This window comes from Sciurus vulgaris (genome assembly GCF_902686455.1).
Source record: "Sciurus vulgaris genome assembly, chromosome: 11".
NCBI lineage: Eukaryota > Metazoa > Chordata > Mammalia > Rodentia > Sciuridae > Sciurus > Sciurus vulgaris.
This window is the reverse complement of record NC_136472.1, coordinates 5822531-5849805: the sequence shown is the minus strand read 5'-3', so window position 1 is coordinate 5849805 and position 27275 is coordinate 5822531. Positions and strand designations below refer to the sequence as shown.

At 53.6% G+C, this 27275-nt stretch overlaps 1 protein-coding gene across 5 annotated transcripts in view; it reads right to left on the bottom strand.

Annotated features, from left to right (window-relative positions):
- The window catches only part of CPT1A (carnitine palmitoyltransferase 1A), a 57085-nt gene that overhangs the window by 14498 nt on the left and 15312 nt on the right, over positions 1-27275 (bottom strand). For all 5 annotated transcript variants that reach the window (XM_079104026.1, XM_079104027.1, XM_079104028.1 and 2 more), the window contains 11 exons: positions 27017-27170; positions 25037-25176; positions 20527-20698; positions 18928-19029; positions 16898-17035; positions 15270-15347; positions 13839-13946; positions 12491-12578; positions 3301-3496; positions 2570-2758; positions 1718-1823 (listed from right to left, as the gene is read on the bottom strand). In XM_079104026.1, coding sequence (XP_078960152.1) covers positions 1718-1823; positions 2570-2758; positions 3301-3496; positions 12491-12578; positions 13839-13946; positions 15270-15347; positions 16898-17035; positions 18928-19029; positions 20527-20698; positions 25037-25176; positions 27017-27157 — 1458 coding nt within the window. In that variant the 5' untranslated portion in view covers positions 27158-27170. The remainder of the gene's footprint in view (positions 1-1717; positions 1824-2569; positions 2759-3300; positions 3497-12490; positions 12579-13838; positions 13947-15269; positions 15348-16897; positions 17036-18927; positions 19030-20526; positions 20699-25036; positions 25177-27016; positions 27171-27275) is intronic.

Genomic DNA, 27275 nt, shown 5'->3' with positions numbered 1-27275 from the left:
GGCAGCGCCTGCTCCTCTGGGGCCCTGCCTGCACCGGGAACGCTGGGCCGAGATCTGGGCTGAGTGCTGCCGCTGCGTCCGGGTGCTCTGGTCTCTGCTGTGTGTCAGCCGACGGGCCCTGGGCTTCAGTGTGAAGCGCCCTGGCTGCCTTTTACCATGTATCAATGTCCACGCACGGGCCGCACAGTGTGGAAAAGCCTGGAACGCCTCACTTTTCCCGTGCGGAACACCAGCCATGGGGCAACAGCTGGGGTCCGCCAAGACCCCAACCAGAAGGCAGCTGACAGGCAAAGGAAAGCCGGCCAGGTGGTCCTGGTCAGCGAGGGCGAGGTCAAGGGGGAGGGTGGCCTGAGGCCGAGGGAGCCCTCCCCTCAGCAGGATGGGGCAGCGCTGCAGAGGCCCAAGAGACAAAGCGTGTCAGCTGCACAGGACGAACCCGGCAGACACGGGAAACAGCCTGAAGCCCTCCTCACGGACGTGAAGACAGAGGACCAGGGGCCCGCGCGGCCTCCTGGGGGTCCCAAGCCCACCAAAGTCAAAGATAGGAAACTCAGAGCATCCTGGGCAGTCGGCCAGTCTCAGATTCCAAGGCACCTCAGATTTCAGACTTTCAAGTCAGGGACGCTTCACCAGCAAGGTCTACGCAGATCTTCCAAAATCTGGAAGACTAACCCTGAAACGCTGCCTCAAGCCCCTGGGTAGAGGATGCTCGCCCCTCAGCATGAGGGCGCCTTCGAGTCTGCCACGCACTGCAGGGGAGGCCCAGGAGCCGGCCTCCGGTCCTGCGGCTGTGAGTCCACCCAGGCTGGGCCGAGAGGTCACTCGTCTCCACTGTTTATCACAGAAGCAGGGATAAAAGAGATCGCAGAGACAGCTTCTGTACTCCACGGGAACCTCGAAGGGGCTTCTGCTCTAAAAATCACCCAGTCTCATGAAAACAAGCGAGCACAGCCCTCCCCACGCCCGGCCCGGGGGTCGGCAGCTTCAGGGCAGCAAAGCCTCCACTGGATTTCTCACGCCAAACAGGAAATAGCCGGAACAGTTCGGAGAGTGACCAACTCTAGGAAGCCCTGTGTTCTGAATTGTCCTGTTCTTTTTTGGTGCTGGGGACGGAGCCCAGGGCCTCTTGCGTGCTCAGCACATGCTGCGCCACTGAGCTGCGCCCGGCCCACACTACTTTTAAATACTGTACCGGGGGGGAAAGGACGACAGGCATCTGGTGGTTTTAAAATGACCTGATAATTTTAAGAATGAAAATGCTATTTTTCAATAAAAGGCAAACTGCCTGTTTTGGGGGGTGGGAACCCAGGGTCACTTAACTACTGAGCCACATCCCCAGCCCTTTTCATTTATTTTTTCATTTTGAGACAGGGTCTCCCTTAGTTGCTGAGGCTGGCTTTGAACTTGAGATCCTTCTGCCTCAGCCTCCTGGGTCACTGAGATGACAGGTGTCTGCCATTGTGCTGGCCCAAACGGCCTTTTCACAAACCGAAACTTTAAGACGCTTACTTTTGTTTTGCCTAAAACTAGGAAATCCAGGAAAACTTCATCCGCTATCATCTCAGGACAAGCCTCGCTGCGGTTCTGCCCAGGTGGCTGCGTGGGAGCCCACAGCCACTGCCGCCTCGCCCGACTCAGGGCTCCTGCTACAGGAGCGGACGGAGGACCACGCTCGAGGGCAGGGGTGGCTCCCGCCCGCGTGCGGCCCAGTGCTCACCTCCCACAGGTGGCCCACGATGGGTGCGTCGGCCCAGGAGTGCTCGGCGTTGATGCCCATCTTCCCGTTCCTGAAGACGATGAACGTGATGGACTTGTCGAACCACCTGCAGGACACGATCGTGATCACGGACTTGTGTCCAAGTGACAGCAGCGACCCGGAACTCACGGCTGCTTCTTTCTGGATGGCCAGCACCCCTCCAGCAGCTCCCATGTCTGTCCCAGGAGGACCAAGTCTCCAGGTCGAGGACACATGAGCAAGGGTGTTCTGGAGGCCAGAGCAGGCCACCTGGGAGATGCTGTCCCCACTGGCATGTCCTCCTCAGTCACCCTGGATGGCCCTCACTTCACAGCAAAGGGACAGAGACCCCAGGAGGGAGCAGCCTTGCCCTGTGGGGTGAGGTGGCAGTGGCCATGGGCTCCTGCGGTCTGCAGTCTGCGGGACGAGCTGCCCGGTGCCTGCCTCACCCAGGGTCTGTACCTGTGGGTGCCTGTGTGGCCCCTGAATGGGACCAAGCCCCCGTAGCGCTGCACCGTCCAGTGGTCTGCGGTCTGCAGATCAGGCCAAAGCCGCCTCCTAGGTCCACCCCATGTCCTGTGCTGTCTGCCACCTTCTGTCCCAGGGTGGGTAAGGGGTGGCCACTATACCTCACTAGCATCCCCGGCGAAGGCAGTGGGCCCTGCAGAGGGACCTGGGGTCTGCCTGGCTTGGGCCGTGCGCTCACCGAGGGTGGCGGGAAGCAGACTGCGCTCTGTGCTGCTGCTCAGGAGTACCCCAGGGTGGGGCGCTCGGCCACAAGGATGCCACTTCCCAGACACGGGGGCCCTGGTCTTTGGGAGGGAAGGACAGTACCTGTCGAAGCACTGGCCGTGCAGAAGGGACTTGGCATAGCTGTCCATGGACGCCTCGGGGTCCTCCGGCCTGTATCCCTGCTCGGTTTCGTCCAGCGTCACGAAGAACGCTGCTTTCTCCACGGCATCCAGAGACTGCTTGTTTTTCCCACTTCTGAAATAGGCCTGGCGGCACTTGGCCCAGGGAACCCTGCGGGAACAATGAACTACAGTCGGGGACGGCCATGCCTGCCCGGCTTGGTGACAGCCCTTGCATGGGACGCCTGAAGTGACGGTGGCCTGTCACAGTGCTCGGGACGTGTCTGTCGCCGGCCTGCTGTCACCCCACATCTGGTCTAGAACAGGACACGCAGCCTGGCCTGAAACCCTCATTCAGTGGACAGAACAGACGGCCAGATGCAGACTGGGCCTGTGGGCGCAGCTGGCAGGGCGGGCAAACCCAGAGCCTCACGCGCAGCAGGGAGCACACCCATGCCCGTGGTCGCCCGACCCCGCCACCCTCCCTGGGAAGCATCCAAAGTAAATTCCGGAAGCAGGAGACCCCACTGAGTCCAGCTGCGCCCTTGGCCACCAGCTGGGAGCAGGACCTGCCACCACGGGACAGCGCGGAGCCACGGGGGCTTGGTCCTGCTCAGGGGCCTCGCCGGCACCCACAGGTGCAGACCCTGGGTGAGGAAGGGCACCGGGCAGCTCATCCCACTGCCAGACACACCCAGGAGCGGGGCCACGCACCTGTCAGCCGCGGTGAGCGCGGCCAGCTTGGCCTCCCCTGGCTGTGGCTCCGATGGGTCGTCCAGGATCCTCTGCATCTGCTGCTCCAGCTCCCGGGGCTTCAGCAGCCTCCCGCTGTGGTAGAGCCAGACCTTGAAGTAGCGCCCGCGGTGGTAAACCACGATGTGCTTGCTGTCCTTGAGGTGCTGGATGGTGTCTGGGCAGAACACGGCAGGGTCAGGGCGGCAGGCGCGGCAGGGTTGGGGCGGCAGGGTTGGGGTAGCAGGCGCGGCACCCCAACTCCACCAGCAGCCTGCAAGGCCTGGCCCAGTCTCTCCTTTCGGTGACGGAGTCTGGGTGGGGGCCTCCACAGAACCCATGCAGGGGATACCCAGAGCCTGGCGGCGGCCACCTTATAGACCCAGCGCCCCCACGGGGTGTGTGGCTCTGGCAGACTCCTCGACCCTCTGCAGCCCTCGGCCTCTCATCTATAAACGGAGCTAACGTCCTCCTGCACCAGCAGGGCCGTCCGCAGCATCCAAACAGAGAAGCCGTTGCCACTATCGCAAACAGGTAACTCAGAACGTGCCCTGGGAGAGGCGGGGGGCCTGCCGTCCCAAGACCAGTATGTCATCGTTCTGTGACTGCATCAGGCCTTCTCGGGTCCCTCCGGGGGCACAGCCTGTGGGAGCGGCCCCACGGCTGCCGGAGAGGACGACAGGACAAGTGCTAGGACAGGTGGCAAACATTGCCCAGGACGCAGCCATGGCTGGCACCACCCAGGAAGGGACACCTAAGGGCCGGCTGCAGAGGCCCAATGCACCCCTTCCCGCAAGATCTCGCCTTAGAGGTGTTTTTGGCACATTGGGGACAGGGAAGCTCCCTTAACTGGCCAAAGTGTTTCTACCAGCTACACAGAGCCAACCCCTCGGAAGAGAGAAGACCAGGACCATGGCACCGGCTCCTGTCCAGCGCTCCACCCGAGACCCGCAGGGGCAGTAAGGCACCAAGAGAAGTCAGAGATCAGGGGAGGGGACGGAAGAGCTGCCTCTGCAGCTACCGGCAGCCACGAAGAAACCTAAGAACCCTCAGGCCAGCTGTGCAAAGGCCCACGGCTTGGCCAGGTGTGAGGCCATCTAGGGAAGCAGGGCACTTGGCCCTTGGCCGGATCCCAGCTCCGGAGTCTCGGCGCCGGCGGCGGGAGCCTGCTTCTTTAAAGAGACGATTAAGGTAAAAATGAGGCCACTGGAGTGGCCCTAAGCAATTGGAGGGGCGTCCTCGGAAGAAGAGGAGACCTGGACACAGACGCACTGAGGGCCATGTGAGGACGCAGGGAGGAGCCGCCGTCGGCAGCCGTGGAGCGGCCTCAGAGGGAATCAGCCTGCGGCACCGGGACCCCGCACCTCAGCCCCAAGGATGAATCTGTGCAGCTTACGCCGCCACATCTGTGGTATTTGTTATGGCAGCGCCAGAACGCCAGCGGACAGTAGGCAGCGACTTGAAAACATACTGGAAAGGAACAGCAAAATGAGGGCGACTCCAACGACCATGTGCAGGAGCCCACGGGAGAAAGCGCAGGTTCACCGCAGCCACTGTTCAGACCCAGACCCAGAGAACGGAACAGGACGGCGGCAGGCGGGCAGAGGTGGCAAGGGGCGGCTCTCTGCGACCCCCACCCCCCGTCCACCTTCCAAGGCAATTCCAGCAAGACGACCGTGTGGAGCTGACCGGCCGATCCACCCTCGCGGGCAGGTGCACCGCCCAACTTAAACAGGGCAGTAGGGGACAAATAACCAAGGCAAGGAGGAAGAAAAGAGCCAAGCGTCAGCCCCGCAGGCCCGAGCACACACCAGTGCGAGGTGCTGTCACTCCCCAGGGGGGCGCTGCCCGTGGCCGTCCCGCCAAAAGACCAAGTCAAAGCCACACCTGACGCTAAATGGGAGAATCGATTCCAGGCAACCTAAAGATCCAAAAATAAGATCCTGCGACGCCTGCTGGAGGCTTGAAGCTCATTGTCAGGTACCTCTCATACATCGGGCTACTGAACCCTGGGAGGTTTCATTACAATATGACTATTATACAGTAGATTTTCTTTTTTCTCCTTTTTTAAAAAAAATTTAAGTTTTTATTTCTTTACGTTGCTTGCTTTCTTCTCCTTCTGTTTACCTGTTCCCTCAGAGTCACTTTCTCCCTTATTTACATGATGTTATTGTCCTCATAGGGGCTATTTGGTCTAGGACTGCATAGTGTCTGAATCAGGCACTGCTAATATTGATCTCCCCTTAAAGAATGGGTTTTGGAAACCTATAGGGCCACTATAAGAGTATAGGGGGAAATCTGCAATACCCCAGATCTGCACTGCTAGAGGGGAAGATACATGAACAACATGAAAAAACAAGGGAAGAAAATGATCCAAACAAATCTAGATTCTATATTAATAGAATCCAATGACAGTATGTTAGAAGAAATGTCAGAAAAGGACTTCAGGTTATACATGATGAAGATGATCCGTGAAGCAAAGGATGAGATAAGAGAGCAAATGCAGGCAATGAATGATAATACCAATAAGCTGAAAGAGCACGTGCAGGAAGCAAAAGATCATTTCAACAAAGAGATAGAGATTCTCAAAGAAAAAAAAAAACAAACGGAAATCCTTGAAATGAAGGAGACAATAAACCAAATAAAAAACTCAATGGAAAGCATCACCAACAGACTAGACCACATGGAAGACAGAACCTCAGACAATGAAGACAAAATATTTAATCTTGAAAATAAAGTCGCCCAAACAGAGAAGATGGTAAGAAATTGTGAACAAAATCTCCAAGAACTATGGGACATCATGAAAAGACCAAATTTAAGAATTATTGGGATTGAGGAAGGCACAGAGATACAAACCAAAGTAATGAACAACCTATTCAATGAAATAATATCAGAAAATTTCCCAAACCTGAAGAATGAAATGGAAAATCAAATACAAGAGGCTTACAGAACACCAAATGCACAAAATCACAACAGATCCACACCAAGGCACATTATAATGAAAATGCCTAACATACAAAATAAAGATAGGATTTGGAAGGCCGCGAGACAAAAGCATCAGATTACATATAGGGGGAAACCAATACGGATAGCAGCCGACTTCTCAACCCAGACTCTAAAAGCTAGAAGGGCCTGGACCAACATATTTCAAGCTCTGAAAGAACATGGTTGCCAACCAAGAATCCTATACCCAGCAAAGCTAACCTTCAGATTTGAAGATGAAATAAAATCCTTCCATGATAGACAAAAGTTAAAAGAACTTACAAATAGAAAGCCTGCACTACAGAATGTTCTCAACAAAATATTCCATGAGGAGGAAATGAAAAACAACAATGGAGGTCAGCAAAGGGAGGAACTACCTTAGAGAAAAACCACTCAAAGGAGAAACCAAGCCAACTTAAAAACCAAAAATAAGCCAAACGATGGGGAATACAAATCATTTCTCAATAATAACCCTGAATGTTAATGGCCTAAACTCATCAAACAAAAGACATAGACTGGCAGAATGGATTAAAAAGAAAGGCCCAACAATATGCTGCCTGCAAGAGACTCATCTCATAGAAAAAGTCATCCACAGACTAAAGGTGAAAGGATGGGAAAAAACCTACCACGCACATGGACTCAGTAAAAAAAGCAGGGGTTTCCATCCGTATATCAGATAAAGTGGACTTCAAGCCAAAGTTAGTCAGAAGGGATAAAGAAGGGCATTTCATACTGCTTAAGGGAACCATAAATCAGGAAGACATAACGATAGTAAATATTTATGCCCCGAACAATGGTGCATCCCTGTACATCAAACAAATCCTTCTCAATTTCAAGAATCACATAGACCACAACACAATAATTCTGGGCGACTTTAACGCACCGCTGTCACCACTAGATAGATCTTCCAAACAAAATCCAACCAAAGAAACCATAGAACTCAATAACACAATCAATAACCTAGACTTAATAGACATATATAGAATATTCCATCCATCAACAAGCGGATACACTTTCTTCTCAGCAGCACATGGAACCTTCTCAAAAATAGACCATATGTTATGCCACAAAGCATCCCTTAGGAAATGCGAAAAAAATAGAGATACTGCCTTGTGTTCTATCAGATCATAATGGACTGAGAGTAGAAATCAATGACAAAGTAAAAAAAGGAAATTACTCCAACACTTGGAGACTAAATACTATGCTATTGAATGAAACATGGATAACAAAAAACATCAGGGAGGAGATTAAAAAATTCTTAGAGGTCAATGAGAATGATGATACAACATATCAAAATCTCTGGGACACTACGAAAGTGGTACTAAGAGGAAAATTCATTGCATGGAGCGCATTCCAGAAAAGAATGAAAAGTCAACAATTAAATGACCTAACATTACAGCTCAAAGCCCTAGAAAAAGAACAGAATAACAGCAAAAGTAGTAGAAGACAGGAAATAATTAAAATCAGAGCTGAAATCAATGAAATTGAAACAAAAGAAACTATTCAAAAAATTGACATAACAAAAAGTTGGTTCTTTGAGAAAGTAAACAAAATAGATAAACCCTTAGCCACACTAACAAAGAGAAGGAGAGAGAAGACTCAAATTACTAAAATACATGATGCAAAAGGAAATATCACAACAGACACCACTGAGATACAGAACATAATGAGAAGCTACTTTGAAAATCTGTATTCCAACAAAATAGAAAGTACCGAAGACATTGACAAATTTCTAGAGACATATGCTCCTCCCAAACTGAACCAGGAGGACATACACGATTTAAACAGATCAATATCAAGCAATGAAGTAGAAGAAGCCATTAAAAATCTACCATCCAAGAAAAGCCCAGGACCAGACGGATTGTCAGCCGAGTTCTACAAGACCTTCAAAGAAGAACTCATTCCAATACTTCTCAAAGTATTCCAGGAAATAGAAAAGGAGGGTACCCTACCGAACTCATTCTATGAAGCTAATATCACCCTCATACCCAAACCGGGAAAAGACACATCAAGGAAAGAAAATTTTAGACCAATATCCTTGATGAATATAGATGCTAAGATCCTTAACAAAATATTGGCAAACCGTATCCAAAAACATATTAAGAAAATTGTGCTCCACAATCAAGTTGGGTTCATTCCTGGAATGCAAGGATGGTTTAACATCCGTAAATCAATAAACGTAATCCATCATGTCAATAGACTTAAGGATAAGAATCATATGGTTATTTCAATTGATGCAGAAAAAGCATTTGACAATATACAACACCCCTTCATGCTCAAAACACTAGAAAAAATAGGGATAGTAGGAACATACCTGAACATTGTAAAGGCTATTTATGCTAAGACCATGGCCAACATCATTCTTAAAGGAGAAAAACTGAAACCATTCCCTTTAAAAACAGGAACAAGACAGGGATGTCCTCTTTCACCACTTCTATTCAACATTGTCCTCGAAACTCTAGCCAGAGCAATTAGACAGACTAAAGAAATTAAAGGGATACGAATAGGAAAAGAGGAACTTAAGCTGTCACTATTTGCGGATGACATGATTCTATATTTAGAGGATCCAAAAACCTCCTCCAGAAAACGTCTAGACCTCATCAATGAATTCAGCAAAATAGCAGGCTATAAAATCAACATGCATAAATCTACAGCATTTTAATATGCAAGCGATGAAACAGCTGAAAGGGAAATGAGGAAAACAACTCCATTTGCAATAGCCTCAAAAAAAATAAAATACTTGGGCATCAATCTAACCAAAGAGGTAAAAGATCTCTACAATGAAAACTACAAAACACTGAAGAAAGAAATTAAGGAAGACCTTAGAAGATGGAAAGATCTCCCATGTTCTTGGATAGGCAGAATTAATATTGTCAAAATGGCCATACTACCAAAAGTGCTATACAGATTCAATGCAATTCCAATTAAAATCCCAATGGTGTACCTTACAGAAATAGAGCAAGCAATCATGAAATTCATCTGGAAGAATAAGAAACCCAGAATAGCTAAAGCAATCCTTAGCAGGAAGAATGAAACGGGGTATTGCAATACCAGAACTTCAACTATACTACAAAGCAATAGTAACAAAAACAGCATGGTATTGGCACCAAAATAGACAGGTAGATCAATGGTACGGAATAGGGGACACGGACACAAACCCAAATAAATACAATTTTCTAATACTAGACAAAGGTGCCAAAAATATGCAATGGAGAAAACATAGCCTCTTCAACAAATGGTGCTGGAAAAACTGGAAATCCATATGCAACAGAATGAAACTAAACCCCTATCTCTCACCCTGCACGAAACTCAACTCACAATGGATCAAGGACCTTGAAATCAGACCAGAGGCCCTGCATCTTATAGAATAAAAAGTAGGTCCAAATCTTCACCTTGTTGGCTTAGGATCAGACTTCCTTAACAGGACTCCCATAGCACAAGAAAGAAAAGCAAGAATCAATAACTGGGATAGATTCAAACTAAATAGCTTTCTCTCAGCAAAGGAAACTATCAGCAATGCAAAGAGAGGGCCTACAGAGTGGGAGAATATCTTTGCCACTCATACTTCAGATAGAGCACTAATTTCCAGAATCTATAAAGAACTCAAAAAACTCTACACCAAGAATACAAATAACCCAATCAACAAATGGGCTAAGGATATGAACAGACACTTCACAGAAGAAGATCTACAAGCAATCAACAGATATATGAAAAAATGTTCAACATCTTTAGTAATAAGAGAAATGCAAATCAAAACTACACTAAGATTCCATCTCACCCCAATTAGAATGGCGATTATCAAGAATACAAGCAACAACAGGTGTTGGCAAGGATGTGGGGAAAAAGGTACACTCATACATTGCTGGTGGGGCTGCAAATTAGTGCAGCCACTCTGGAAAGCAGTGTGGAGATTCCTTAGAAAACTTGGAATGGAACCACCATTTGACCCAGTATCCCACTCCTCGGCCTATACCCAAAGGACTTAAAATCAGCATACTACAGAGATACAGCCACATTAATGTTCATAGCGGCTCAATTCACAATAGCCCGACTGTGGAACCAACCTAGATGCCCTTCAATTGATGAATGGATGAAGAAACTGTGGTATATATATACAATGGAATATTACTTGCTATAAAGAATAATAAAATTATGGCATTTGCAGGCAAATGGATGAAATTGGAGAATATCATGTTAAGTGAGATAAGCCAATTTCAAAAATCCAAAAGAGGAATGATCTCACTGATAAGTGGATGATGACACTTAATGGGGGGTGGGAGTGGGACAAGAATAGAGGGAAAAGAGAGGTGGGAGGGGTGGGGGGGAAGGAAAAAATAACAGAATGAATCAAACATCATTACTCTATGTAAATTTATGAATATGCAAATGGTATGCTGTTATTCCACGTACAAACTGAAACATGTATCCCATTTGTTTACAATAATAATAAATTAAAAAAGAAAAAAGATCCAAAAATAAACAGCCAAAGTTAAATGCTTTTAAAGAAAGAAGGAAGGAGTTCCTTAAACAGACTCAAAGGCTCACAGCAGAGACTGAAGATCGTGATGTCAGGGCAAGTTCTAATACTGACGTGTGTCACTATTAAAGACTGAGACCCAGGGCTCTAGAAGGAAGTGAGAGGTGGATCAGGGACTGGATGGTACACCAGCCGCCCTGAGTGGCTGCACGATGTGCAAAGACCTCCCGCTCGGCACAAAGAGAGGCACGCCACCACAAGACACAGGGACAAAGATGAGCCGTGGGCCGGGTACGGGGGGCACGCCTGCAACCCCAGAAACTGGTAGCCGAGGGAGTCGGATCAAGGCCAGCCTCTTAGCAAGACCCTGCTCAAAACAGATAAAAGGTGTGGCAGTCTGGGGGGTAGCTTAGTGATACAGTACCCCTGGGTTCAATCCTGGTACCACGTGCCCGCATGCGCGCGCACACACACACACCAGTGGAAGAAACCTGACTGACCACTCAACACTAACCCAGCTGCTCGCCTAGTGAGCCTGGTGTTGGCCAAAGTCGAAGGACTGAAGGACCTAAGCCTGCTGGGGCATGTTGGCAAAATCACCTGGAGGGTAACTTGTCAATGCCAATAAACTGAGAACACCCACCGTCCAACCCCGCAGGTCCCTTCCCTGGGACCCTCCCTGCAGAATGGTCAAGACACACAGGGAAGTCCCGCCCTCCAAGCAGCACAGTCCGGGTGGAAAAGAGGAACGTGAGAAATCTGCTGATGTGCTGGGGTTGTTCTGCACCCTAAGACAAAGGACCCCAAAACGTCCAGGATGCAGGGCCGGGATGTAGCTCAGGGTGGGGCCACCCAGCAGGCAGGCGGCCCTGGGCTGGCTCCCCACACCGGAAAACCCCAAAATTTCAATGATGAGTGCTTTATCTTCTTTCTAAATTTTGCTGAAAATTCCACTGTATACATAAAAAGCTACTGAATAAAAAAAAAAAAAAAAAAAACCAACCCAGAAAGAAAGAGCTTTAAGTTAAGCCTAGAGTTGTGCCTTGGTATCAGAGATGGTTGGCCCCAGACCCCCTGCTGACACCAACATCCACGAAGCTCCATCCCTTTGCACGAAACCTCTGCACATCTCCTGGGGACTGCCCATTGCCCCAGGAGCACTCTGTAAGTGGGTCAGCTTTGTTACAAGGAACCCAAGGACCCCGGCAGCAGCGCAGAACAAGCCTGGGCACCAAGGCTCACATACACCAGCCGGGAGGAGGTTCATGCCGGAGGATGGACCACCAGGGGCTCAGGGTCCCGCTCACCAGGCCTGTATGTACCCCCGTGCCTGCTCAGCCCTGGGGAAGTGAGTCTCCCCAATAGCACAGCGTGAGCCTGGCAGCCCAGGGGGGTCCAGCTGGAGGTGCCCACTGTCCCTCCCTGTCACTGTCAAGGTGTCCTGACTTGGACCGCAGATTTGGTGGCTACCCAGTGCAGGGTATTCCGAGGGAGACCAAGCAATGGTGCTTGATAGGAAGGCCCTTGGCCAAAGAGAAACCAGAACCCAGAAACAGCCCCTGTGCCCAGGCCTCACAGGGACAGGGAAGCCCCACAGGGAGCCGGGGAGCCCAAGCCCATCAGCTGGGCCCTTCTGCACTTCCTGCATCCCCTCATCCCGAGCCTGCGGTGGAAACTTCTGTTCCCGAAGGCAGCCGGCGGAGCCCCACTCACCTGTCTCCTCCCCGGGGATCCGGGAAGTATTGAACAACCGCTCCCACTGAGCGGAGCAGAGGGGGATCGTGGAGCCCAGGAGGCGGATCTGTAACAAAAGCAACTTTCAAACACAAGCAAAAATCCACAGAAGGTTTTGAAGGAGTGAGTTTAGACCACACGTGAATGCTGCCTGTTCTCTGTGCCACTGCTGGCTTCACCCAGGGCTTTCCAGTTGTCCCGGGAGTGGCTCACAGGGGCAGGGTGGCTGCACAGGCCAAGGCACAACTTCCCGCAGCTACTTCCAAAATAACACGTCCGAACCCCTCACGTTCACGCTGACGCTGAAGCCAAAGGGACAGGCTCTCCACAGGATTAAACCCCTTCTAAAGCAAACCCGGCAAAGCAAACGAGCGAAGCACAGAAGACCCACCCACTCGGGACACAGAGGAAACCTCAGCGCACTGACGCCGGGCAGGTGAGGAAAACCAGGCGGAAGCAAGAGTGCGGATCTCACTGCTGCGTGACGAAGCCCGGCTAACGGCAGGCACACTGACCAGGACAGAGCGCAGGTCAGGGTCGCCTGCGAGGGAGGGTCAGGAAGGAGTTGGTGACGAATGGACTTGCTAGCCTGACTGTGGGGATGGATTCAGGGGACAAGGGACTTACCAAACTGTGCCCTTGAAATGTCTGACACGCATGACCCCTCAAGAGAGCTGCTTTAAGGAGACTTTTATTTTTTTACTTTTATTGTTTGGTACTGGGGATTGAACCCAGAGGTGCTTTACCACTGAGCCACATCCCAGATCATTTAAAAAAAATTTTTTTGTAGTTATAGATGGACAGAGTGCCTTTATTTTATTTTTATGTGATGCTAAGGGTCGAACCCAGTGCCTCACACGTGCTAGGCAAGCGCTCTGCCACTGAGCCACAGCCCCAGCCCCCAGTTCATTTCTTGTAGTCATTTTTGTGATCATTTTTATTTTGAGACAGGGCCTCACTAAGTTGCTGGGTCTGGCCTTGAACTTGTGATCCTCCTGTCTCAGTCTCCCTAGCTGCTGGGATTACAGGCGTGCACTATAGCGCTGGCCCTAGCTCCTTTTGAAATTTTATTTTGAGACAGGGTCTTGCTAAGCTGCTGAGGGTCTCTCTGAGTTGGGAGGTACCTCATCCATGCTAGGCAAACACTCTGCACCAAGCTGCACCCGGTCTTTTTTTTTTTACATTTTGAGACAGGGTCTCAGTAAGTTGCCCAGGCTGACCTGCAACTTGCGATCCTCCTGCCTCAGCCTCCTGAGTTGCTGGGATCACAGACATGTGCTCCTGTGCCCGCTAAGGGGAGTCTTTAAAAGGCAGTCTGTCTGCATACCGGCTTGATCTCCTCCCGGTCCAGCTTGCGGCGGTAAAGCAGGATGGCGTGGATGGTGTTGCCCGCCCTCGCTGCCTGGATGTGACTCGGGGTGATGTACAGCATCTCCTGGAAGAGGGGGCGTGACAGCAGACAGCAAGTCACGGGACAGATGCCAGACGGCTCTGCCTGTGACCTGAAGGTGCTCATCGCACCCGCTGCGCACGAGGAGATCTCATCGTCCACTCGTGGCCCGTTCTACTTTGTAAATGCTGTGAGAACCAGTCCCTGGGCGTTCCTGGGCTAGCAAAAGATGACATTTCTTTGCTCCTAACGTCCCCATGGAATGCACAGGAAGAAAAGCGGAGATAAAGTTGACTTAACCAAAGAACAACTAGACAACCGCGCAGTTTTCTGAATGAGAAGTAACCAGAGGTAGAACAATCATCATATAGAGCTGTGCCCACAGATAAGTTGTCAGCTGCTCCTCTAGGAGCGTGTCTTCCACAAACGGAAAAAAGGCTTGAGGGCCACAGGCTAAGCCTTCCGGAGGGTCTAAGTACAGAGTGGGTCCTGGTGATGCAGGAAGGCACCTGTCTGCGGGAGACAAAGGCGGACGAGAGCACGGGATGCTGCACTGACAGGCCTTCTCTCACTCTGAGACGTTTCACACAGAAAAGAAGAGAAAGGACTTTTTTTTAAAAAATATGTTTTTAGTTGGCAATGGACCTTTGTTTTATTTATTTATTGGTATGCTGTGCGAGAATCGAACCCAGTGCCTCCACGTGCCGGGCAAGTGCTCCGCCTCGGAGCCGCAACCCCAGCCCTCAGAAAGGAAGTGTTTTAAAGGAAACAAGTGAGAAGAAAAAGCAAATGATAGGAAGAAAGAAAAGGGGGGAATAAAGGAAGTGAAGGACAGGAAGGAAGGGAAGAACCTGGCTAGCCAGTCACAGACCAGAGGCTGGGAAGCAGACCAAAGGGCCCAGGACAACCATCCACGTGTCAAAAGACAAAGGCTGAGGCGGAACGCACAGCCCCCGCTGCCCCCCACAGAAGAGGGCGCAGCTCAGCGCCTGGTGCGAACTCACAGCCAAGCTGCTGTGCTGACCGGGGGTGCAGGCAGGGACACGGGCCCCGGGGCCAGTGTGGCGGAAGCCACGGCGCTGAGTCACGCAACAGCAGCACAGGTACGGGCTGGGGAAGTCCTACTTGCCAGGAGCCTATATTTGCAATCCAAATTTCTCTGCAGTAGCTCAGCACCCTTGAGCAAACACACAGGAGAGGATGCTCACGTGGTGCGGGGCCCACAGGTGTGGAAAGCAGGCCTGGCTTCCTGGGAGGTGAGGCCTCGCAGGGGGAGCAGGCGTGCGGCCCAGGCTTGCCCTGGGACCCAGCAGGCCCGACGAGGCGCCTCTGCAGGACAGCCCGGGACGCAGTGGCCAGCGGACTCACCATGGCGTAGTAGTTGCTGTTCACCATCAGCGGCCCCCGTCCTCGCAGGTAGATGTACTCCTCCCACCAGTCGCTCACCTAGCAGAGGCAAGCGAGGGACAAGCCAAAGGCTGAGCAGGAGCCATGTGGCCGGGGAAGCCCACGCTGCTGGCTGGCAGACTTCAGCGTCTCCCCGGGCCACTCCGGAGCAGGGCAGCCTTAGACAGAGGGACGGCAAGCCAGCGGGAACCACAGCATCTCAAGGTAAGACCCAGCCAGGAAGGCGGGGTGCCTCTTTTTCTCAGGAGGTGAAACACTAAGTGACAACTGCCTGCTGACAGTAGCCAACCCTGTCCACACGGAGGCCCTGCCTCCATCCCAGCACCAAGAACACAGACCCCAAACTGCCCGCAGGCTGCGTCTCCTCTTCCTGAGTCTCCCTGAACAAGCCCGTCTCGCAGAGGCACACACCCGTACCCCAGCAGCTCAGGAGGCTTGGGCAGAAGATCCCAAGTACAAGGCCAGCCTGGGCAGCTTAGCAAGGCCTGTCTCAAAATCAAAAGGTCTAGGGCTGGTGCCCAGTCTGGGTTGCGTCCCCGGTTCTGAGTAAAACCACTAACCCGGTACTGGCCGGTACCGGACCAGGGGGCTGCGTGACGCCTTGTTCCCCTCGTTCTCCAGTATTAACGTCCACGTCACCCCAGGAGCTCCTCCCACCACCCACAGAGGCTGTCCACTCACCACCTCACGCACAGGGACCACCATCCCACCCCTGTGCTGAGGCGCAGGTGCGAGGTGCAGCGTGGGCGTGGAGCCTGAACACAGGAGGCGGCCACCGGAGGCCAGAGGCCCCTGGCACTGCCCACCCAGCCATGACACTTGACCAGCACCATCCCCTGGTTCCATCGGGGTCACTTTTGACACCTCCTCTTGCATATGACTGGCCCTCAAAGCCTGGACTGCCCCCTGGCTTCACCTCTGGCCTCCCCGCCCACTGGAAGCCCAGCGGGCCCTGGCGCAGACTGTGCCCAGACGCCTCACTGGAGCAGATGCGAAGGAGACAGGAGCCAGGCGGGACCAGGGGACCTCAACACTGTGCTGTCGAACACCGGCCGCATCCCCACCCTGAGCAGAGGACAGCTAGGAGATGCTCCGTGTGTCAAAAGGAAGCATGTCAGAGGGAGGAGTGAGAGGCCTGGGCAGGAGGAACGGCTCATGGCGACCGTGACACACGGGATGCTAGCGTCCCTCCTCGAGGGCCACCTACTCTCAGGCCAAGCCGTCACCCATCTGCACGTGGGCCCCCTAGCTGACCTGCTGGTCCACAGTGATTTCGACTCTGTATCTCTGTCCCCTAAATCAGTATTTTCATATGGAAAAATCTCATCAAGTTAATGTTAGGTTGTCGGATGTGGCGGCCACACCTGTAATCCCAGCAGCTCAGGAGGCTACAGCAGGAGGATCAGAGTTCAAGGCAAGCCTCAGCAACTTAGTGAGGCCCTATGCAACTCAGTGAGACCCTGTCTCTAGATAAACTATAAAAAGGGCTGGGGATGTGGCTCAGTGGTTAAGTACCCCTGGGGTTCAATCCCTGTTAAAAAAAAAAGAAAGAAAGAAAGAAAGAAAAGAAAGGTTGTGTATATACTTACATAATTTGTGGCCCACCAGGATTTTAACTTCAAATACCACTGTAATTTTGGTCCAAGGTTGACAGCAAAATCTTGGGCAAGTACTGTCATCCGCTGGAAGTCTGCTTCCTTCATGAGAGGCCTCACCGATTCCAGATACTGGGATTAGTGAAAAAACATCAGCCAGTTAAACACGGTCATCTAGGCCTAGAGCTTCCTCATCTGTGCCTCGCAGAAGTTACCCTGTATTCAAAGGATTGTTAAACCTTCCCCGAGTAGGTCTCAACCAGTCCCCAGGAGTTAACTCGCTCCACTGGTGAAGGACGCTGTGGGTTAATAATAATTAAACACCTAAAACTTTTTCATCCTTCATTGGCTTGAAAGGCGCCCCAAATCCCATATCACTGCTGGTTCACCAGAGTAGATTCCACAGCCAAGGTCACCGCTTGGTGAGCGGAGATCCCAGGAGTGCCCCTCGTCCACTACTTGCCCGTAATCAAGGTCTGTCTTCACCTACACTTCAATGACCTGGGGCGGAGCCCGTGACATGGCAGAGCAACACTGAGAGCAGCGTGGCACCGGCATGGTCTCCACCCCGCGCCCGGGCCAGGCTCGGGGGTCAGGGCCTCCGAGCGTGCACTGACTCCTGGAGGGTGGGAGCAGGGCGGGCTTTCCCTGGGGGCCCGCGAGGGCTCCGCCCAGTAGCTGGTGCAGAGCTCCAGCAGGGGAGGCGCGCTGACACCCTGCTTCTCCATGCCTCGCTGCGGCAGAAGCAGCTCTGGGGCGCGTTGAAGGGCAGGGCCTGCCCCCGAGCTCACTCTGGAGGCTTATTCCAAGCAAAACGTGCTGCAGTAGACAGCGCTCACGCTGTGCACATGCAGAAGCAGAACGGCAGGCGACTCGGGCAGCCAGGGGCCCGGTGACCGCCGGCCTGGCAGCGCCCTCGCGCCCCTGCCGCAGTGTGCTGGGTGGGGTGGGGAGGCCTCGGCTCCTCCACAGCAGAGGACTCGGGAGAGCAGAGATGGGAAGGAGCCCGCCAAGAGCAGGGACTAGGTCACTGAGCCAGCGTCCACACCGTGACGCCCAGACGTTTTCAGCTTAGGACAAGAAGATCCCCGAGCCTCACACAAGCTGGTTAGCGTTCGAGCTGGTGCAGCCGACTCTTTCTGGGGGTCCCCTGGACACAGACCTTCCCTCCAGCAGCAGAGGACACAATTCCACTCCTGGACATAACCCCAGGCAAGTGGCAACAGGAAAACAGAAGCTTGTCCATGATCACAGCGGCATTATTTACCAGAGCTGAACGGGGGTGACCGCTCAAACGTCCATCAACGGAGGGTGAGCTGCAGTCTACACACAAAGGAATGCTATTCAGCCACAAGAAGGGACACACCACGGAGGGACCCCAAAGTCACCGTGCTTGGGCTGGGGCGGCTCAGGGGCAGAGCACTTGCCAAGCATGCGCAAGGCCCTGGGTTCTATCTCTAGCAACACAAAAAGAAAAACGTCATGGTGCTCAGTGAGCTGAGCCGGGCCTAAGAGGTCACCTACCATAAGGCTGCGTTCATGTGCAATGTCCTGACCAGGCAAATCCACAGAGAAAGCAGGACAGAGGCCACCAGGGCAGAGGGGGGGCGGGACTTACTGCTTCACGGTTGGTGACTGCTTGTCTGAGATCACGAGAAAGTTGTGACCACAGAGGGCAGTGAACATGCCCAATGCCACCAGACCTCCACGGGAGGACGGGAGACAGTAAGCCTTACATGCGCACACCTAACACACGTATGCCACGTGTAAAAGGGCAGCACGGTACTCCAAACCGCTGCACCGTACACACGAGTAGATCGTCTCTCAGCAAAGCTGCTGAAAAGAATGGTCTCCAGTAGTGTCTCTACGAAACACAACTTTTCTAAAACACTGAGACGCAACCACCCGGCAGAGAAAACGGCAAGGACCCTGAGGGCACAGGGCTGAGAGCCAACTGAGCAGGTGATGCAACCTGACTCAGGACCAGACGAGGCCTGAAACCCACCACCCGGCCGGACACCTACCCTGCTGACTGTGTCTTCCACCGCTGGGACCGGCAGACGGGGCAGAGATGTCTGGAAGCTGTACAGCATGGGTTTTCGGCCGGAAAAGATCTTGACCATGCTCTGAAGAAAAAGGTTACATTTTCAGCAACGAGGCTACGGGGAAGACCCAGGCCAGCCCCCGATGGTGCACAACTGACCAACAATCTGCCACGGTCTGTGGGGGGGGCTTTTCCTCGAGGCCATTCTCTGCCCCTCTCTGTGCAGGCCGTGGCAAACACACACAGAACCCAGAAAAAACAGGCTGAACACGCCAAGGCCGACCGAGAGGTGCTGAGATGCCACCCCTGCGTCCTGCCTGGTCAGCCAGGGCCCAGCCCCACAGAGCTTCCGCACGCATGGCCCTTGGTGTGGGGCTGGCTCAGGCTCTGGGAACAGGGGGGAGGTCAGCCCTGGCCTGGCCCTCGTGCCAATCCCAGGAGCAGCAATGCAGTCCCCTCGTCATTCAAGAGTGGAGGTAAAAACGTGCCCCATGGGCCCTCGTGAATGACCTGGCACTGTTGGAGGGACTGGTCGCCTCATGCCAACAGGAACAAAGGTGCCCCCAGGGCATGGGCGGTGGTGACTCCATCAGCCACAGGCACCACCCTGGGGTGCGTCTATCAGCCCAAAGTGCCACCTTGGGGGCCGTCAACTGGCCACTCTATAGGACATCATCTGGCCACTCTGTCTGGGATATCATCCCCGCCCGTCCAGGTGTTTGATTCTGCTTCTCTGAGAATCAGAGACGTGCAGGCGAAGAGCGGCCCCACATCGGCCTGGGGAAAGTGGGGCCTGGTAGTATGTAGTGGGCACCATGGTGACCCCTGGAGGCCCGGGCAGCAGGTCCGCCCACAGTGTGGTCACCACGCGGTGAAGGACCAGAGCAGACGGAGCCGACCGTGGGGCAGAAGAGTGAGCCGCAGCCCACGGTGTTCCAAGTACACCAAGGAGACCAAGCCAAAGCTCCAGGGGACGAAGGACTGAAGAGACTCGCCATGGCCGGGTTCAAGGCCAGCGCTGAGGGGCTTCACACCACCTGGGCCAACAAGGGTCTGTCTCCTTACAAAGCGCCCAGCTCCAAAGACCAGGGTCCGCCTGAAGAGCCCGGTGACCACAGAGGACAGGTGCACGCAGGGACACTGGGGGCCGAGCCCCAAAAGGGGAGGCCTCCAGAGCCCAAAGGCGAGTCCCGCCGTGGACGGCTGATTTTTCAGAAACCCTGCACTCAGACAGACAGTGAGTCAAGTCGGGACAGTCACCCGGCAGCGGCCCAGCCTCCCACCTTCAGAGGCCGTTGGGCCTAGGGCCACCGTAAGCAGGGGACCGCGGGAAGCCGGGGCGCCCGGCAATCTGGCCAGACGGGTCAGCTGGGGAAACCACAAGTGCCCAGAAAGCTGTGCAGACCCGGTGGTGGCCCGAACCAAACCCGAGCACGTCCCCACGAGCCCAGGCAGAGCTCTTGACGTCAGCGAGGCTGCCCTCTGGCCACAGGGATGTGGCGAGCAGCGCCAGGCTGGTGGCACGGCCCGTGCCGGGGAAGCCCCGGAGGCCTCCCTGAGGCCGGTGACGCGCCCTTACCATCCAGATCTTGGTGGCGCGGCTCATCTTGCCGTGTTCCGCGAATATCCAGCCGTGGTAGGAGAGCAGCACCTTCAGGGAGTAGCGCATGGTGACAATGAGGGCCACCCAGAGGCCTGTGCCGAAGAGGACGCCGCTGACGACGTTCTTCGTCTGGCAGGACATGCAGGCGCTGGGGACACACCGGGTACAGATGTGTGGGTGGGGGAAGGCTGGGACCCAGCCCTGCAAAGCCCCCGAGCCCTCCCCCTCGCCCCCAAGATGAACCACCCGGCCAGGAACTGAGTGTGCACCTGCACCCCAGCTACTGGGGAGGCCAAGGTGGGAGGACCACAGGGGCCAGGGAGTCCACGGCCCGCCCGGGCAATCCAGGGAGACACTGTCCCTTAAAACAAGGACCCTCCGATGGGCTTTGGTGGGAGCCAAACAAACCAGGCTGATTTGTGCCACCTGGGTGTAGGGACGCCGCAGTCGAGTCACGACGAGCAGCAGACCCCCAGGGACCACACTCCAGCCCGTGCACACAGCCACCCAGGCCTTCCTTCTGCTCATGATCACCTTTTCCTACTGAAAGATCCCTGTGGATGCTGCTACTGCTTGTAAGGAACTCAAATCGCTTGTCACAACGACTACCTGCTATTCAGTACCGAAAGAGCTTGTTTTTGATCTAGACACGAATGTTTACCATGCATTCGAGTGACTGGATCACGTACAATGATAATTTAAATAATGAACTGAGAAACAAAAATGTGTCCTGTGTGAAGGGAGGGGGCACGCTTCACGGCAAAGATGCGGCCTGAGTCATGCAATGGCGCCAAGGCATGATGACTTATGTCGAGATACGCCACCTGCAAAATGTGCGCATCACGTGACCACGAAACTTGAGATGATTGAAAACAAAATCACAGATCACAAAAAGAAAAAATTCAGATAAAATACAACAATTTTGTGGTTTTTAGTTTTAGTCACTTTAGAAACTGCAAAATATTGAAGAAAAAAAAAGCATGCTTCAGCCACATCAAGTTCATAGCAGCTCAATTCACAATAGCTAGATTGTGGAACTAACCTAGAAGCCCTTCAATTGACAAATGGATAAAGAAACTGTGGTACATATACACAATGGAATATTACTCAGCCGTAAAGAATACTAAAATTACAGCATTTGCTGGTAAATGGATGAAGCTGGAAAATATCATGCTAAGTGAAATAGGCCAAGCCCAAAAAACCAAAGGCCGAATGTTTTCTCTGATAAGTGCGTGACAATATATAACAATGGGGGGTGGCAGGGGGGAAGAGAAGAATGAAGGAACTTTGGAGAGTGTAGAGGAAGAAGGGGTGGGAGGGGGTGGGGATGGAAAAAACAGTAGAATGAAACAGTATTATTCTATGTTTATGTAGGATTACATGCATGGTGTGAATATACATTGTGTACAACCATAGAAACTAAAAGCTGTACCCCATTTGTGTACAATGAATCAAAATATGTCTGTAAAAATAAAAAAAATATTTTAATAAAAAAAGCGTGCTTCAAATGACTTAGACAACTCATATGTAACCTAAATATTTCTAGTATTTGAAACCATCAATTTAACAGCATATTCAACAGTGACCCAGAAACAAATAGTCTTCAAAGGAAAACAGTTTTTGCTTTGAAACTTGTGTTTTTCATGCTGTAATCCCAATGACTCGGAGAGGCTGAGGCAGGAGCATCTCAAGTTCAAGGGCAGCCTCAGGAACTTAGCAAGGCCCTCAGCGATTTATGGAGATTCTGTCTCAAAATAAAAAATAAAAAGGGCTGGGGGTGAGGCTCAGTGGTAAAGTGCCTCTGGGTTCCCAAAACAAAACAAAACAAAAACAACACATAACATTTGTATTTTTCTATAAGTTGTCAAATCTAGTGTTCAACTGTAGTCTCTACTTGAAAACTACACAATCTTTTCTGATAACCTGATCTATAAGCAAAACTAGATTTAAGGATTTAAGAAGTTATCTTAGGATAATTTACATTTTAGATTTCTAAGTATTACCTTGCTGTTTTAGTGGCTCAATTCACAAAAGTCAAAACAGTATTTTAGCGTAAGTAAATAAATGACATGCTCAGGATTTTTTTTTTTTTTTTTTCCTTTTAATACTGGGGATTGAGCCTTGGGGGTGCTTAACCATTGAGCTACATTCCTGTCATTTTTTATTTCTTGAGACAGGGTCTCCCTAAATTGCTGAGGCTGGCCTCAAACTTGCAATCCTCCTGCCTCAGCCTCCTAGGTCGCTGGGATTACAGGTGTGCACCACCGCACTCAGTAGTATGCTCAGAATTTTTGTCTACATACACTGATGTACCTGGATGGCAAAAGCTTTCCTTTAAAGAACATGCTCCTCGTAAAGCTGCAGAGGATGGAGAAGCATAGAGACAACACCCACAATGTACACAGGACTGCACTTTGAAAGAAGCAACCTGGGCAGCATGTGCGGCCCCAAGGTTGGGCTCCTACCTAGTATGCATGAGGCCCTGGGTTCGATCCCCAGCACTGCCAAGAAAGTAAAAGCAGTAGCCTGGGGACACTGGAGCTCCCCTCCAGGAGAGTTCCAGGACAGTGCTGGAGGCTGGAAGATGCTGACCCTTAGCCTGGCCTTTCTAAATCTGGACCAGGGATGACCCAGTTTACCAAAATAGGCTCAGAGGGGCCAAGAAACAAATCTTGTAACGACCCAGATTACAAAAGCCTTTAAAGAGCTGACAGATTCTAAACAGAATCCAGGTCTGAGCGTCAGCCCACGTGAGAGAGCAAGTGTCTCACCCCGGGGCAGCGTGAAAGGACAGGGCAAGCTCACGCCCAACGTGGGGAGGCAAGCTGTCCACGGGCCACGGCCCTGGCTGGAAGGAAGACAGGAGGAGGGCTGGCCATGGTGACCAGGTCTGCCACCTGCTTATCTGATGACAAGGATGACTGCAGGTCCTGCCACGGCTTCCCAGTCCCCTGGCAGACGAGGAAGCTGGTCGGGTCCAGGCCAGGCGTGTGTCCACCAAAAGACTGGGAAGGCATGAGCCAGCCCCCAGCCTCCTGCTCACTCTGAGTGTCCTGCGTAGGGAGCAGGGTGTGGCCAACCCCTGCACAGACCCCTCGGGAAAAAAAGCAGCAGCCCTGAGCCAGGAGCCGGGGTCCCACCGAGACCGTCCTAGGGACAGCCACGCCGTCAGGCTAAACGCACCGATGGCCCCTTTGTCATTGGAATCAAGTCAGCTGCTCGCTGAGACTGCCCGCCTGCAGCCCTGGCCGTCCCTGGGACAGAGCAGGGGCTGGTGCGCGCTAGGCAGGTCCAGGCGCAGGGCCCAGCCCGAGCTGCCTTTCTGCCAGCGTGCTCCCTGGCTCCTGTCTGAGGGGACAACGGCCAGGCGGCGAGGCTAGGCACTTCCGCACACAGCTGCTGGCCGCGGGCAGAGCGACAGCTCATCACAGGAACCAGCACTGCAGAGGGGACGGGACACCTGGCGCAGGCAGCTGGGGACCTTCCCAGACGCCGCGGGGCCTGCCAACTCGAGGACAAGCCGCGCTCAGGGGCGTCACGGAGGCAGAGGTGGCACTTGTCCGTCTCTTGGAGGCTCTGGGGGGAGGGCAAGGCGCCGAGGGGCCCCGGAGGAAGAAAGGCCACAGAATGAGGCAGAGCGGGGTCTGGATTCTGGGACCCCTGGGGCCTCCATCTCGAGTGCTTCCTTGTGGTGGAGGCCGCTGTAGCACAGGGACTGACCTGAAGACCCCACAGGGGTCAGGACCCTGTTGGGAACTGGGCACAAACACCAGAGGTGGCTGAGGAATGTGTGCAAGGGCTGGGCTGTTGCTGAGTGGTTAGCGCTTGCCTAGCACACATGAAGCCCTGGCTCGGGGCCCCAGCACCACAGAAAGGAAAAGAAATGCGAGTAGAAAGCACCCACTGCGCTCTAGAAAACCCCGCCACCCAGCACCACCCCAGGCACCAAGGGACTTTTTGAACAAAAACAGACTCAGGCCAAGCTGGGTCTTACCTCCTGGTGAGCGGAGCCTATTTCCAAGCTCCTAGAAAGGTCTATGACTCCAAGTGCAGGGGTGACAGGGACTCCCCAGGGACCAATCCACTCCAAAGGGAGCTAACAGCCAAGGTGCCCCAGGTGCCCCAAGCCAATCAATCCAGGAACCCAGAACCCGGGGCTGCGCTGACCCCAAATGTACAGTGGCAACCATGCTGGAAACCAGGCCTGGGGCAAACGCTCCCTATGAGGCCACCGGGGGCTCTGGGCATGGCCACTGGGCCCCAGGCAGAGAGACACCTCCAGCCAGGGCCTGGGGCCCTGCCACCTGTCCCACCCCAGTCTGCAGAGGAAAGACCACAGGACCCCAAGGAAATGGCAAGAGCCACTGAGAGCAACGGCTACCGCTTCCCACGCATGGGAGCAGCGACCTTCCAGTGTCTGGAGGGAGGAGGAACGGGAGAGCAGGGCAGCGCCGTCTATGGCCTCGGAGGCAGCAGGTCCACTCACGTGGTGTCCAGGGTCCGGTTGATTCTCGCGATCATCCCCAGAGAGGGGTCCACTTTGAGGTACGTGGACGACATCACGCCCACCACCACGATGAGCCAGCTGGAGGGGCTCGCGGGGAACACACCGGTGATGATGCCGTTCTAGACAGACAGGCCAGCGTGAGCAATGTCCCCAGGACCACCACCCCTGCACCTGCGATGGTGGGCAGCCTGGGAGGGGTGTGCAGCCCGGGGCGACCGAGGCCCCCACGCTAGCGGGTCAGGCCCAGCTGCTCCACCCCATCCAGTTTCTTCCCTTCCCTGCAGCCATTTCCCCAGAGTGACCCAGGACACCCGACTCACACTAGCTCACCAGACGGGTTCCCAGGCTCCACCTAGAGTGGCTCATGGCACCTGCTGGGCCACCGTGAAGTCCTACCCCAACCTGCTACTGCCCAGGATGCCCGAGACCCCAGCTGTAAAACCACCCTGTGCTGCTCCCGAGGTGCCCCAGGAGCCCTTGCTCCATGTCTGGAATTTGCTAGAAAATACTCTGGGGCGGGGCGGAAGGGGGCATTGAGGGGAGAAATTCCATGGGAGAAAACTGGCAAAATGCCGATCACTGTTGAAACTAGGAGAGTGGCAGGGTCCCGTCCTCCTCTCACCACGGTGCTGTCTGTCTGGAAACCTCCAGTTAACAGACCTTCTCCGGCTGGGGTGTCACTCAGTGGGTGAGCACGTGCCCAGCAGGCGCAAGGCCCCAGGTTCCGTCCCCAGCACCTCAAGAAAAACTCCCCCTAACACAACTTAATAAGGCACTAGTGTGACTCGGAGACTGAGGACATCACCTCCGGCAAGGTCCGAGGTGCGCTGCACCCCCTGCCAGCACCATGGATCTGCAAAGGCCCACAGGAGGAAGGTGCTAGAATAAAATGCCTCCTCTTCACCAAGTCTGCCCAGCCCCAAAGCCACACTGAGGCCCTGTGTCTGCAGCAGCCCTGGCGGCCCCTGGTATGGACACTGTCCTCTCGTGAAGCACATGAGGGGACTGGCCGCACACCCTCGGTCTGTCCTACGTGGGTTAACCTGCGCCATTCCTGCCGGCTCTCAGCAAGAATCCGTGTGCCACAGTCAGCTGCCCCGACAGGCGGCCCTCCCGCTCCAGGGCACTGGACAGAGCACCACCTGGAGCCAGGGACACCTGAGCGGCAGGCCTGGCTCCGCAGCTCACTGGCCGCCACCTGCTCCAGCTCATGGGCTCTCCCAACAGCCACCCTCGCGGGAGGCAGCCAGGGAACCAAGCCCTGGACGGGGTGGGGGGCAGGCTGCACGCCCCCTGGCTCCCTGCCCTGGCTTGAATGTTTTCAAACATGCGTTGGTTCCTACGGAATTTTTAAATAAACTGAAACTGGGCTGGCAGTGCGGCTCAGTGGCACAGCGCTTGCCTGGCATGCTCGAGGCCCTGGGTTCCATCCGCAGTACCACAAAGCAGAACAAAACAAAAACTGGTGACCAACGAGACACCTACTTAAAAAGGGACAAGCTCCCTCTTCTTCAGATGACTGTCCCTGAGGACACGTGGACTGAACCGGGCTGGGGTCTGCACCGAGGGCTTCAGGGTGAACATTTCATCAGCAAGGCAAGCAACTAAACTCGCTGAAGTTTGGAAACAATCTTTTCCCAACAAAATATACAGGATTCTGCCTCAGAGCAGAGGACAGACGTGGGTCCTAGTCTTGGCTCTGACAGCAGCTCTTAGGTCAGCCACTCGCCTCTGAGCCTGGCTGCCCCACCGTCCTACGGGGAGCCGGTGAGCTCCGCCTGCCGCTCAGAATACCGTCAAGAACTCCACCTGCCCGGATCTCCGCGCAGCGGCTCCTTGAGCCCCGAATCCCACGAATGGGCACAAACGCCAGGCTGACTACCAGTCTGACCCACTGACTCTCCACCGGCATGTGGACAGAAGCTCCCAGGTGTCAAGTGAACGTAAATATCAGAAAACCTTGAATCGGATGAACTTCTTCTTCCAGGAGTGGAGGCCTGAGAGGCAGATTTGTTTAAGGGCTTCATGGCTCAGCCGGAGGTCGATGCCGTCGGGAGTGACGGTGAACTGAAAGGCCACGGCTTGGTGAGCCTCCGCCATCTCTGGAGATTACCTGGCGGAGGGGACAGAGAGCACAGGGGAGCACGTTAGAGACCAGGAAGAGCCTCCACTTCAGGGCAGAGCGCTGACTTCCTTCCTCCCCGCTTAGCGGACTTAA